Here is a 14,486-nt window from a genome sequence, read left to right on the forward strand (position 1 = left end):
CAAAAAAATACAGGATGGGTGGGTGGTGCTAGTACTTGGCAAGATATGGACTGATTTTACCAAATGATATACCCTCTACCCTTCAGTTTCTTAGAGGGTATGTGATTTGGCAAAATCAGTCTTATCTTACTAAGTACTAACCCCGTCCACTCGTCGTTCATTTTCTTGGCGAGTATATCATTTGCCAATATCAGTTTTATCTTAGCAGGTACTAGCCCCGCCCACCCACCCTCTCTTTTCTTAGGGATCTCCCTTGCCAAAAGCAGTCTTTCTTAGCAGGTACTAGCCCCGCCCACCCACCCTCTCTTTTCTTAGGGATCTTACTTGCCAAAATCAGTCTTTCTTACAGGTACTAGCCCCGCCCGCCCACCCTCTCTTTTCTTAGAAGAAAGCCAAAATCAGTTTTATCCCCGCCATCTCTTTACTTAGAAGATATTTTATTTGCCAAAATCAGTCTTATCTTGGCAAGTATTAGCCCAGCTATTTGAGCAAAATTTGCACCCCCCTTTGTATACCAACAAAATGACGATTATTAGTTTGGTTTACAGCACACAACTAAAATTCACTCACTCATGTCATACACAAAGTCAATATCATTTTGAAAAAATAAGTACTTCTTATTATTATCATACCTACCGTTGAAATGGTTGCATTTATTAATTATACCCAGAACGTTATTTTTGTATCTCTAAAATTGTGTTGGTCATGAAGTTATAAATCACGTTATTACTGTGTAAAAAAAAACCTAAATGGAAGACAGACGTATTCTTTAAATTTCAGTGTGTCGTCAAACATTTAAAATTTCATTGGAATAAAAAACACGATCAAAGGCAGCCATGAAATTCTGAAGATTTGTCTTTGATCCAATTTTTATCTTATCAGGTTACGGTCACTCTGAAAGTCTGAGCTTAAAATGTCACATTAGACAATTTTTTAGCGTTTTACATCTACACGATATTTCGAAAACACATACAAAATATGACAATTCGTCCAGTAGTTTCGGAGATTGAGTCCAATAAAAATCGAGACACAGGCGATAGACAAATGGAAATGAATGACGTAATTTTTCGTACTCTAGGGGTCACAAAACATCAAAGAACTTCCTTCCTTAGGTTACGTTTGGGAAGAAAATGGATAGAGGTTATGGTAAAACTTTATTTTAGGAGTTTGGAGGTTCTTCTATTTTTACTTCCGTCGACCGACTCTCTACTTTTACGTTTTCTCGACCTTTCATGACCCCTGCAGTTACGAAGAAATAAGTCTCCCGCGTCTGTCTGTCTATCTGTCCGTCTGTCTGCCGTCCCAGATTTATATTAGACAGATAATCTCCGAAAGTACTGGGTCGATTGTTTTCAAATTTTGTATTTATGTTAAGAATATCATGTAGATGGTAAAACGCTAATCAAAATTTGTCTAATCATCCGCATCAATAATGTGATGACGTCATTTCAAAATTGCACATAGTAAATGGGTTTTAAATTGTATAAAATAAGATAAATGTCGAGTTTTTACCCGAAACATCCAGATTTAAAAAAAAATCAAAATTATAAAACAACATTTTGCAATTTATTTTATTGAATCTGCAAAACCAAATGCTTTAAAATCTTGCAGATGTTTTAAAGTTATGATAAGCAGGATAAATTTTTAATCAAAATATATTTGCTTATCCTCTCCAACAGATTGATGACGTCAGCTCAAAATTTTGCCGAATAAATCTCTAAAATGTCCAAAATATGATTGACAATTTATACTTGTGATTTATCATTCCATTCATAATTTTTGGATTTGCATATACAGGGTGCCTCACAAAAATTAACGAATGCGTGAATTTATTTTATTGATTAAATCAAAAATTGCAAAACTGAATACTTTGAAATCTTGCAGACGTTTTGAAGTTATTGTAAACATGGTAATTTTTTAAGTAAAATGTATCCGTTTATCAATCCCAATGACCTTGACGTCATTTCAAAATTTTGCCGAATAAATCCTGTCTAAAATGTAGAAAATATGATCAGTCTATACTTGTAATTTATCATTGCATTCATATTTTTTAGATCAGCTTATACAGGGTGAATCCGTCAATTTATTATTAATCAAATTAAGAACGAGCCACCCCATTTTCTCGAAAATGTGAGAATACGCTCGTCTTTATAACAATAAAATAATGATAAGGTAAGAATTATAATAATAACATTCAGAATATTTTGTTCAATTGGCGGTTATGAGATAAACTCATTGAAATCAAACAAATGTCTACGTGACATTCTTCCGATGTATAAACATCAACATTTTAAACATTACGCCTATTGCTCAGGTAGCACTATATGCTTGTGATGCTGGACCATTGGGCCCCCGAAGTTAAAGGACCCCTTGTGGCCTAAATGTAACGGAAAATAAAATTTGTTTCTAATTTGGTTATTACAAAAATACGATTTTGTCTTCAACTGACCGTTTGTTGACACATATGATCTCGAGATTGTGCACAATGCAAAATTGCATGTCCGGGCGTTTCACTAATTTATTACTTGCAGCCAGGCAGCCACTGCACAAAGAGCTGCCGCCTGAGTTTTGTTTGCACTATCGTTTCTCTTCTTATTTTGCTTTTTCGATAGTTCTATAAAGTATACCGCAAACTTTTGAAATTATTGCCTTTGCATTAATATTTTTTCGATTTGTTTATACAGGGTGATGCAAAAAAATAATAATGACTCAATTTATTTTATTTATTAAATCAAGAACTGCAAAACCTAATGCTTTGAAATCTTGCAGATGTTTTGAAGTTATTGCAGCCATGGGAAATTTTTTTATCAAAATATCTCTTTGCCCCCCGAAAAAATTAATGACGTCATGTCATAATTTTGCCGAAAAAATACATTTTTTACATTTGCATGAATAAATTAATCTATTTTATTGATTAATTCAAGGACGGTTCACTCCATTTTCCCAAAATTTTGGTGTGTGGGGGGGATATAATATGTTATTATTAGTATTACTGCACCAACCCAAGTTGAAATACGTGATCTTTACATTTACTTTAGCATTGCATATTTACATACGTTTATTTCAACTTATGGGGGTTTTCAAAAAACATAAAATCCGCAAAATCAAATTTTATAATTTTTTTAAAATGCTGGATATGTTTCATTCTACTTCAGAAGCGAGGGAAGCTCTGTCGACACAACTTTCGACCAATTTTTTTCAACGAAATATTTGCACAAGAAATTATTGTGACTTGTGATAGATAACGAGATGGTTTGGTTCGTGAATATGTTTAATTTTTCGAAAAACTCCAGACACCTAAAATATAAAGTACAAATAGCTAAAATCACACCCATTTAGTCGGTATAGAAAGAAGTAGAACCCACTGATAGAAAATACGTTTGTTTAGATAAGACTAATGCATGCCCCACAAGGGATATTAAAACAACCGGAAGTCAATTATTTTGTAAATAAAAACGATTTCTGACCAAAATTCTCAATTTTTTAAATAAACTTTCAACAACATAATACACTGTTGAAAGCTGGAAATATGTTTTATTTCAAGACAAACTAATAAAATACTTGCAAAAATAATTTAGAACAGTTTTACAATGGTGAATGATATACCCATTCGCATTATTCTACTTTTAATAGTTTATATAAAATACGATGGTGGCGCCACTGTTTCTTTTAAGGACGACAAATTAAAAATGTTACAAACAGGCGAACATTCTATTTAACAAATGAAAGTTGTTGTCAGTTCCAGTGAAACAGTTTGTTTCTCTGTTCTCACCCTTGTTACCTATATAAATAACTCAATAGTGTTTACTGTATTATTGGATATGTCAAATAAGCTGATATTTCGTCTAGGTAATACTTACGTTGGTTTAGACAACTTCTCCAAATTGTGATGCCTATCGATCAAAGTGTGCAGAATCTTCTGTACCAGTAACCTCATATCCGGATCTGGTGCTAACGACATCCTCAACAAAGGTTCCAGGAACGAAACCGGGAATGTAGCATTTAAATGTATCGTTTGGTACTTAGTACCGACTGTTAACAAACTCTTCAACAAAATACTTTGTAACAAATTATCCGCTGGCGTATGATTATCCACCAAAGGAAATGGAATCTTGTTCATAATAAACATCATAATTTCAATTTTCTGGTAATCAGGCAAATGATTGGCAAATTCGCCCAAAGCATTTATTAACGCCTCTTGATACTGCTTTTCTTCCGTCATACTCGTGCCATGTTTAACCGAATCTCTCAAATGACTCAATAACGAATTGATGATTTCTAAAACAGTTGGTCCCACGTTTTCTCCGGCAGCTATGGCAATAATTTTCGACAAAACTCCGGCAATACTGGTACGTATGATTGGACTAGATTTGACGTTTTCGTCCAAATGAGCCATCAACGTCTCCACTACGGTGTACGAATACTGAGCTTGTATAGAGAACATGATTATTCTGAACGTGTGAATCGCAAATTCGTTCGAGTTCGGATTGCTGTCTGGCGCCCAAAGCTTATGCAAGTCGAAATGTTTTAAAACTGGTTTGAGTACGGCTCTGATGTGACCGAAGGAAGCCCGTCCTACTAGCTCTCTCATACAGGTTTCGGCCAACATTGGAGGATCGGTTTGATCCTCGGGAATTGACTCTGTTGTGTCGTTGAGGAAACGTGCGTTCTGCATGTTAAACAATAAGCTGGGTACGATTTTGTCCATATGGACCGGTTCCCAAATGTTTTCGACCAACTCGTCTGATACAGTTTTGCGAATTACTGCTTGCAGACCTTTAATGCCTGCTATTCGAATTTGGTCGCCTTCGCTGCTGTGACACATGGCTGAGAATTTGCTTACGAAGAAATCGTATCGGCGGTGATAAGAAGGAGTATCTTCTTCGATATTCGCAAATTTGACAAACTGAAACAAATAAAATTAAATTTAGAAATAAATTCAATCAACGTATCAAATATTTATAAGAAGAAAATTTCTTGTTTTCTAGTACAATTCGTAAGATAAATACTGCAGAAAAAATGTCTTCCTCGCTTTTGGAAGCGCGATGAATGTAAAAGTTTAGATTTTTTTTCCAAAATCTACACACTGAAAACATGAGTGGATGAATAAACTAAACGTACAGAAGTATATTATGTTATACATTTTAAAAAGGAGTTTATTTACGAAACTTTTGAGGTGATGTCATCAAAATTTTGGTGGGGATGGATACACAAATTTTAGCTAGTGATATATCAAGCTGATGGTAACCTCTAAATATGTGTTAAATTTCAAGTAGATTGTAAATTCTCTTATGCAAATTTTGATTTTTTTTCCCAAAACACGCATTATATTTTGTAATCAGTTTTTTATTTTCTAAGATTTTTTTTGTACCGTTTTAATTTTTTCCCCAAAAATCTACGTCTCAGGTAAAAAATAAAGGCAGATTAATAAATCACAAGAAGTATACTGTTACATAAAATCTAAATACAATATATCTAGCAAAATTTTGCGGTGACGTCATCAAATTATTGGTGAAAATGAAGAAAAAATGTTTGGTTAGGATGTGACTATTTACATGATATCGTTACAGTACATCCATAATTCCAAATGTATGCCCGCCCACCCGCCCTATCTCAGTTGTGATGTTTTTTTATTCGCTGTGAACCAAGCGGGCGGAGTTTAACTGCAAAATACTTATTTTTTTACAAGAAATTAAAAACATGTTTTTGAGTATCGTCTTGTTCAAAAAAAGGCAAAATATAAACCCCGCTCACCTACCCCATCTCAAACGTGATGATTTCTTTTATTCTAAGAAACTTAAAACATGTTTAAAATGGTAAATTTTTGTAAGGAAATATGGATTTTGCAATTAGGCTCCGCCCCTAGGTCTGTCAACAAATGAAAACTTCATTACTTGCTAAGATAAGATTGAATTACGTAAATGACACCCTCTAAGAAAATAGAGAGTCGGTGGGCTTAGTATTTGATAAGATAACACTGCTTTTGGCAAATAACATACCTTCTAAGAAAATAGAGGGTGGGTGGGCGGGCTTAGTACTTGCTAAGATAAGACTGATTTGGGCAAATGACATATCTTCCAAGGACATAGAGGGTGGGTGGGTGCTCTTAGTATTTGACCATATAAGACTGAGTTTGGCAAATAACATATCTTCCAAGAAAATAGAGGGCGGGTGGGCGGTGTAAGTATTTGCTAACACAAGATTGATTTATGCAAATGACATACCTTCTAAGAAAATAGAGGGTGGGTGGGCGGGCTTAGTATTTGATAAGATAAGACTGATTTTGGCAAATAACATAAACATGAGTATAAGATAATTGTTTCCATTCAGATCGGATAAAATCAATCAATGAAAAGGAGAGCGGGTGGGTGGGCGGGGCTAATTATTTTCTTCTGTCGAGTGGAAGTGGAAACTAATAATAGAATCAAAGATGTGAAAGAGTTAAAAAAAATCAAAAATTAATAATTATTTCTTTCTTATCCACGTATAAAATTTCATAGAGAGCTATTTTGACGAAACTGTAAAAATTGCTATATTTCAATTAGCAATTTGGAAAAACGGTAGGAATTTCAGAAGAAACGAAGCCGAAAATGATTTCTGGATATCGAAATATCCAAGAAAATGTTTTCAACTAATTTTCATATATAATAGTTGAAAAATTGTCGAAAATGTCAAAAGTGCAAAAATCAGTCTTATCGTATCAAATACTAAGCCCGCCCACCCACCCTCTATTTTCTTAGAAGGTATGTCATCTGGCTAAATCAATCCTATCGTAGCAAGTACTAGCCCCGCCCACCCGCCCTCTATTTTCTTGGAAGGTATGTCATTTGCCAAAATCAGTCTTATCTTAGCAAGTACTAACCCCGCCCAGCCCCCTCTTCTCTTTCTAACGATTAGTTTTATTTCATTAAGATTGAATAAAATCAGTCACTAAAAAAGAGACAGGGTGGGTGGGCGGGACTAATTATGTTCTTCTGTCTAGTGGAAGTGGAAACTAATAAATAATAGAATCAAAGATGTGAAAAAAGTATAAAAAAGCGCTATATTTCAATTAGCAATTTTGGAAAAACGGTAGGAATTTCCATAGAAACGGAGCTGAAAATAATTTCTGGATATCGAATTTATGTACAAAAAAATACATATCTTCAACTAATTTTAGGATATAGTTGAAAAATGGTCGAAAATTTGAAAAGTGCCAAAATAAGTCTTATCTCACCAAATACTCCGCCCATCCACACGTCATTTGCCTAGCTTAGTCTTATCTTAGCAAGTACTACCCCCGCCCACCCCCCCTCTTCTCTTTCTAACGACTAGTTTTATTTCCATTCAGTATAAAATCATTAATTTCATTCAGATTGAATAAAATCAGTCACTCAAAAAGAGACAGGGTGGGTGGGCGGGGCTAAATATGTTCTTCTGTCTAGTGGAAGTGGAAACCTTCTGTTTCGTGGAAGTGGACACTAATAATAGAATCTAAGATGTGAAAAAAGTATAAAAAAACGCTATATTTCAACTACCAATTTTGGAAAAACGGTAGGAATGTCTGGATCTCAAATTTACAAGAAAATATTTTCAACTATTTTAAGGGTATAGTTGAAAAAAGGTCGAAAATTTGAGAAGTGTCAAAATCACTCTTATCTTATCAAATTTCAAGCTCCGCCCACCCACCCCCTATTTTTTTAGAGGGTATGTTTTTTGCCAAAGTCAATCTTATCTTAGCAAGTACTAGCCCCACCCACCCACCCATTCTCATTCCAATCACAAATTTTATTTCTGTTAAGTTTAAGCTCATTCATTTCATTCAGATCCCATAAAATCAATCACTGAAAAGGAGAGAAGGTGGGTGGGCGGGGCTAATTATGTTCTTCTGTCGAGTGAGAGGGACAACTAATAATACCGAAAATGACTTCTGGATATCGAAATCTATAAAAAAATGTCTTCAACTAATTTTTGGAAATGTTGAAAAATGGTCGAAAATGTCAAATGCCAAAAACAGTCTTATCTTATCAAATTTATCAATTGGACCTCGACGATTAACAAAAAATCATCACAATGGAGATAAGGCGGTTGGGCGGGGCTTATATTTTGCCTTTTTTTAATATGCGTAGTCGTTTTTTAAGAACAAGAAACTTAAAACATGTTTAAAATGGTAAATTCTTCTAGACAAATATGGATCTTGTAATTAAGCCCCGCCTCTCGATCTGACAACGAATGAAAAATTCACCACAATTGAGAATCGAGATCGGGGCGAGTATGGTTGGGCCTAATCTTTGGCTTTATTTTTTTCATAATATATATAGTTTTCTTTGAACAATACGATCCTAAAAAACATGTTTTCAATTTCTCGTAGAGAAATAAGGATTTTGCAGTTAAGCTCCGCCTTCTTGGCTCACGACGAATGAAAAAAAATCATCACAATTGAGAAAAAGCGGGTGGGCGGGGGTACATTTTGCCTTTTTTTGTTACTATGTGTAGACTTATTTCGACAACAAGAAACTTAAAACATGTCTAAAATGGTACATTTTTGTAATTAGGCTCCGCCCCTCGGGCTTACAACGAATGAAAAATTCATCATGATTGAGATCGAGACGGATGGGTGCGGCTTTTCTTTTGTTTTTTTTTTATTAATACATTTAATTTTCTTTGTATAACACGATTACTTAAGAACATATTTGACATGGTAATTTCTCGTAGAAAAGTAGGACTTTACAATTAAGCTACTCCCCTCGGCTTACCATGAATAAAAAAATCATCAGAATTGAGATAGGGCGGGTGGGCGGGGCTTATATTTTGCCTTTTTTTCTTAATATACATAGCCATCTTTTCACAACAAGAAACTTAGAACATGGTTAAAATGGTACATTTTTGCAAGGAAATATGGATTTTGTAATTATGGGACGGAGCCTAATTGCTAAATCGATATTTCCAATACAAATTTTCCATTTTAAACATGTTTTAAGCTTCATGTTGTGAAAAGAAGTCTACAGATATTAAAACAAAAAGGTTAAATGTAAGCCCACCCACCCGCCCTATCTCAATTGTGATGATTTTTTTTATTCGCCGTGAACCAAGGGGGCGGAGGTTAACTGCAAAATACTTATTTCTTTAGAAGAAATTAAAAACATGTTTTTGAGTATCGTGTAGTTTAAAAAATTCTATGTATATTACGAAAAAAAGCAAAATATAATTATACTGTGTTTTTCATACACCACAACATTTAAATAATTTTAAAATAGAATTCATTGAAATGACGTCATCAAATTGTTGGTGAGGATGATTAACCAAATTTTGGTGAGCGTTTAACCATCTACATGATATCCCTAACATACATACAAAATTTGGCAACAGTCGGTCCAGTAGTTTCGGATTACGATAATTTTTGAGATGCTATCAATATGTTAATAACCTCATGCATTTTACAGTGTTTGCATAAAAAATAATGTATGATATTCATGTTAGAAATGATTTTATTTTATTCGTGTGGCTGGTTCCCAAAATTTCCAAAGCCACAAAATAAAATCTCACTTTTAACACTTATACCATAAATAACTACTTTTTTTTTCAATGAAATTGAGATGACGTCATCTAATTTTGAAAGGGATAAGAGTACAAGTTTTGGTTCACGTTTTATAACCCAGCTTATAACAAAACACAGTTAAAATTTCATACAGTGATCAATTCCATTTTCAGCAGACGTACAAGCGATACATAGATGGAAACAAAAAACCAGAAATTTTATATTCTGTAACCTGTGAAATGGGAGCCTTGAATTCGTCAATTTCTCAATTATTTGAAAAAGTGGAAGTCCGAAATTTAGAATAATTAATCCACAAAGAAACGTATAAAATAGACATACACGTCCAGCATTAATCACCTTTACTTTTTTAGGAAATGACGTCAACTTGTTTTATCCAGTGTTTAAAAAAAAAAAGTGAAGTACTACTTCGTTTAATACCTCATCTATTTGAAAAGGTAGAAAACTGAAATTTGGAATGATAAATAAACACAAAAAATGATACAAAATGAGTACAGCTTCGTTTGATAAAGGGTTTAAATAGAATACTTTTGTATTTTTTCAGTACGAATTTGTCTGATAAAAAAATTTTAAGTTGACCTCTCAGTTAACTTATCCCACGATAATGTTCTTTGAAAAAATAAAATTTCTTCAATCTACGCAAAAATTCTCTGAAAGTAATAATCGACACCGGAATTTCTAGAAATAACACTTTTTTTTAGTATCGTGTTGTTCAAATAATACTATGTATATTAAGAAAAAAAGGCAAAATATAAACAATAGCCCCTAGGTCTGCCAACGAATAAAAAAATTCATCACAATTCCGATGGGTGGGGCCTAATCTTTGGCTTTATTTTTTTAATATACATAGTATTCTTTGAACAATACGATACTCAAAAACATGTTTTTAATTTCTCAAAGAGAAATAAGGATGTTGCAGTTAAGGTCCACCGTCTTGGCTCACACGAATAAAAAAAAATAATCACAATAGAGATAGGGCGGGTGGGCGGGGCTACATTTTGCCTTCTTTTCTTAATATGTGTAGACTTATTTCGACAACAAGAAACTTAAAACATATCTAAAATGGTAAATTTTTGTAGCATCAACTTAAATCTTCACTTTTCTTCTACAATCTCTTTAAAGAAGGCAAAAGTTGAACATTAAAGTTACTATCAACGGCAACTTGGCAGTTTATAAATGGCAATTTTCAGCTCTAAATCCCACTTAAATCTTCCAACAACTTTCGAACGATGACTCACACAGACATATTGATTGAACTCTGCGAACTCGTGTGCAACAAAATATTGCATTAGTGATGAATGTACTTTTTTAATGGAATCTCTAAATACATAAAACTTAACAAATTGGAATAATCAGAATATTTTTTAAAGAAGGATGCACCTAATTTTCCCGAAAAGTGAAAGTATGGGTAGATGTAAATCTTAGGAAATTATACTGTTGTTCCCATTTTACTATATGAAAATCTAACCAGAAAGATGTTCCTGGTAACGCAATATTAGAAAATACCAATTTTCGCAATATCAGAATATTTAAGTGTACAGACTTCTATTTGCACCCATTTGTCAAAGTTTTCCAATATAACAAAAAAAATTTAAATCAGTTTTATCCAAAAATTCGCAACAATTATAAAGTTTGTCACGTTTTTTAAAGAAGGTTTATATAATATTTTATCACTACATCATCACTATATAAACATTTCTAAACTCAATTTAATATACAAATTTATAGAAATTATGTTTGTCACATTAACATGAATGTTATTAAATCATAATAGGCATTAAACAAAATTCTACTCAGTGACGTTAATATGTTCAAGCAAGCACCTTGTTTACACACAAAACATACAGACGAATTTATAGAACTAAGACCTGCCAATTTTTTTCAGTTAGTTGATTCATGATTTAACTGTTCATAATACTTCAATTGTGTAATAGTTTTTAAAAAGGTGCATACATCTGTATAAAAATATAAATGTATGGTTTTTAAACAGCCAAATTAAATGAAGATAATGAAAACAATGATGAAAATATTTTATGAAGTTCTTACAGAATGTTTTACTAGTTACAACAACAAAATGCTCATAAATTTTCTAGGGCCTGCTATTGTTGACATGTTTTGTAATCAAGTCTACAGCACAAACACTGATGTATTTAGATACTGAACACAAACTTTATGAATATTGCTTTTTCTTAATGAAACATAAAGGTTCAATATTACTCTTTGTAGTGTATTACAATGGTACTAAAATAAAAATTCCCAGTATACAATACATCCATAATAAGTTTTTTATATCCATGTTTGATCAATATAGTCAATATTCAATATTAGCCATATAGTTATTTATTGCATGCCAACATCAAATCAATTTAATGTATAAGTAGATATAATCAGTGTAATGAAAAAATTATTCAAATCAGTATCCAAATAACATTAACTAAGCAAACGCTTCAATGATCCTTACCGACTGTGTTGCCAAAATCTGCAATTCTGGTTCAGTTGATTCCAACAATTTCTGCACCATCTTGAGAAAGCTCTCAACAAAAAGATTTAAGGTGGGTGCATGGCAAGCCAACAGAAGCTGATCCATAGCTTCCATTGCGATAATAACGAATCCATACCGCCTTCTGTAAATATCTCTAGCCGCCCTCTGGTACATATACTCTCCGATCCTATCGAGTTTCTCTGGAGAACTGAGGGCATAAAATGTGAGCTTCTCCATGTTACTTTTAACGAGTCCATCCTGCGGGTAGACCGGGAATATATTGTCAACAAATCGCTTATACCTTGGCCTAAATGCGCTACAACACCCGCAGCAGCCTGAAAACAGACAGTCGATTAAGAAACTCATTTTCGTTGATAAGAAAGTGATAAGAAGCAGCTCGCTTACCATGACACATTTTAGTTTAGTTTATTTATCAGAAATTATTGAAAATATAAATAAGATTAGGGATTTGACAAGCTGACAACTGATTGATTGTTATCTGTCAGCCGCTGTCAAAATGTTGCAGGTCAGTGGTGGCGGCACCTGTTGGGTCGAAGGCGAACGAGGTGCGATTATTTTTGGTGTGAATAATTTAAAATACCGCTAAAGTTCTCGATTCAAAAAATTTGGTTTTTGGTACTTACAGCCAGCGTCCGTGCATTTTTGGGCGAAGGTGTCGAGGACTTCTCTGATCTCAGGAGCTTCGAAACAGCACTTTATGAAAGACATTTTCAAAAAAAAAAAATACTGGTTGTATTTCGTTTAATATTCACTGAAAGAATTGCGATAAGTCATCACGGCAAACAGAATTTGTGAACTTTGTGGCGTCGTAATAGCTAACATCAAAGGTAGATAATTAAAGGAGCTGAAGGTTATTGCTGTTTTATGACTGGCGGTTTTCTTTAATTAAATTATACAGTAATGAGTATTGAAACAGAACTTATGTATTTTCAAATGTTAACGATCGTGGTATCTACAGGCTCCTCTTCTATGGTTCTTAGACATTATGGCTGCGTTGTTTTGGTAACGATCGACTTGAGACATCGAGACGCCACAAGGACATGTTTACAGGTCCGGACTGCACAACCATCGACTGTTATCACGGTACTAAACCCTTTTCGCTTCTTTTTATCGTGCGCGCATGCCAAAGCAAGCTCGTGATCGCATGCCCAGAAAGAGTTTTACATGGAAATTACACGCTGGAGGAAACTGCGTGACTCTGAAAAACCGAAAAAGTTCGGGCTATGTTTCGGCTAATTGTGTTAGAGCGTGAGTAGAGTTTCCGGACTACAATGTAGGTTTTCAAAGCCTTTTTTTTAACGAAGTGACCTACTTTTTCTACCATTTGCCTTTGTTGCTTCTGTTTCAAAATTCTAAGGCCTTTGCACACCTATTTTGTGTGGAAACAGGGTTGACCTTTCGAAATCAAATGTGGGCGTTTTGGGTGTACTGATTTATTCACAGAGGACAACAGAATGGGCTTTTATTAATTATTTTTATATCATATTGATTTATCTCATCTCTACAGAACCCACGCTCCAATGTTCCTAAACTCACGCAGGTTGTAAATTTTTTAATTAAACAATTTTATTTCGTCTTTTTTGGTCTTCTGACAAATGCACGTGTTTATTTTCTAACTTAATTAATAGTAAATAACTATATACTTACTGCTCAATCATTATTTATTTATGAGACGGTAGTTATAAACAAAAACTAATAAGTTATTTGATACTAATTAAGTGTAAATTATACAATTCTTCTTTTAGGATGCATAATAGAAAACTTAAAAAGAAAAAAACTTTAATTTTTGTAAAATGTCATTTCGGTGGATGCGCCGGGTTCTTAGGATCGAAATATGAACAGGTATACATTATGAAGTTATAACAAGATTTTTTTGAAATCCCAAATATAAACGGTGTTTCAAAATGATTTTCATCTAGTTAGCTTTGAAATCGCTTCTAGTCCTATCTTTCCCTTAATGAAAATCTGCAGTTATAGGCGACTAGATGAAAATCATTTTGAAACACGGTGTATAAATATATAGTTGCATTATAATGTAACTTAAAGCAGAACTTGGTTTAAAATATTATAGTAACTACGGCAGTGGTATTTTTAGAAGGACTACGACAAAGTATACCCGAGAAAGACGGAAAGATGGTGGAGGAAATATGAAATACCACCGTGGAAGCATTGACTAAATATATATGTATTTAATCAATGGTGGAAGACATTAATGTTGACATTTCGAAGTTTTGTTTTTACACTGGTTAACAATTTTCAACTTTTTGTTTGTCCATAAAATGGTATATGAAAATTATGATAGAACACGTCCAAATAATATACCTAACCTACCCTCCAAGGACTAAGCAGACAACCTGATTAGTTCGATTGTTTTTTCAAGAAAAACACATTTTCAGTTATTTTGTAAGATTTTATGTTATTACATTTTAAAAAATATATTTATATGCT

General features: G+C 33.5%; 1 protein-coding gene and 1 long non-coding RNA gene across 3 annotated transcripts in view; one reads left to right on the forward strand and one right to left on the reverse strand.

Moving 5' to 3' along the window:
* Positions 1–13,465, reverse strand: part of LOC135144817 (protein EFR3 homolog cmp44E-like) — a 34,026-nt gene extending 20,561 nt beyond the window's left edge. The window contains exons 1-3 of one of the 2 annotated variants that reach the window (XM_064076902.1): positions 12,662–13,465; positions 11,997–12,352; positions 3,861–4,906 (exon numbers count right to left, since the gene is read on the reverse strand). In XM_064076902.1, the coding sequence (XP_063932972.1) occupies positions 3,861–4,906; positions 11,997–12,352; positions 12,662–12,746 (1,487 nt within the window). In that variant the 5' untranslated portion in view covers positions 12,747–13,465. Of the gene's footprint in view, positions 1–3,860; positions 4,907–11,996; positions 12,353–12,422; positions 12,554–12,661 lie in introns of those variants that run through there. The other variant, XM_064076903.1, reaches the window with a different exon arrangement.
* Positions 13,229–14,343, forward strand: LOC135144820 (uncharacterized). The gene is made up of 3 exons (XR_010283239.1): positions 13,229–13,286; positions 13,784–13,880; positions 14,134–14,343. It is a non-coding gene; the product is annotated as an uncharacterized LOC135144820 (long non-coding RNA).
* Positions 14,344–14,486: the final 143 nt, after the last annotated feature.

This window comes from Zophobas morio, unplaced genomic scaffold, assembly GCF_036711695.1.
Source record: "Zophobas morio isolate AGI-343-1 ecotype UQ-CSIRO unplaced genomic scaffold, CSIRO_AGI_Zmor_V1 ptg000108l, whole genome shotgun sequence".
In the NCBI taxonomy this organism is placed as follows: domain Eukaryota; kingdom Metazoa; phylum Arthropoda; class Insecta; order Coleoptera; family Tenebrionidae; genus Zophobas; species Zophobas morio.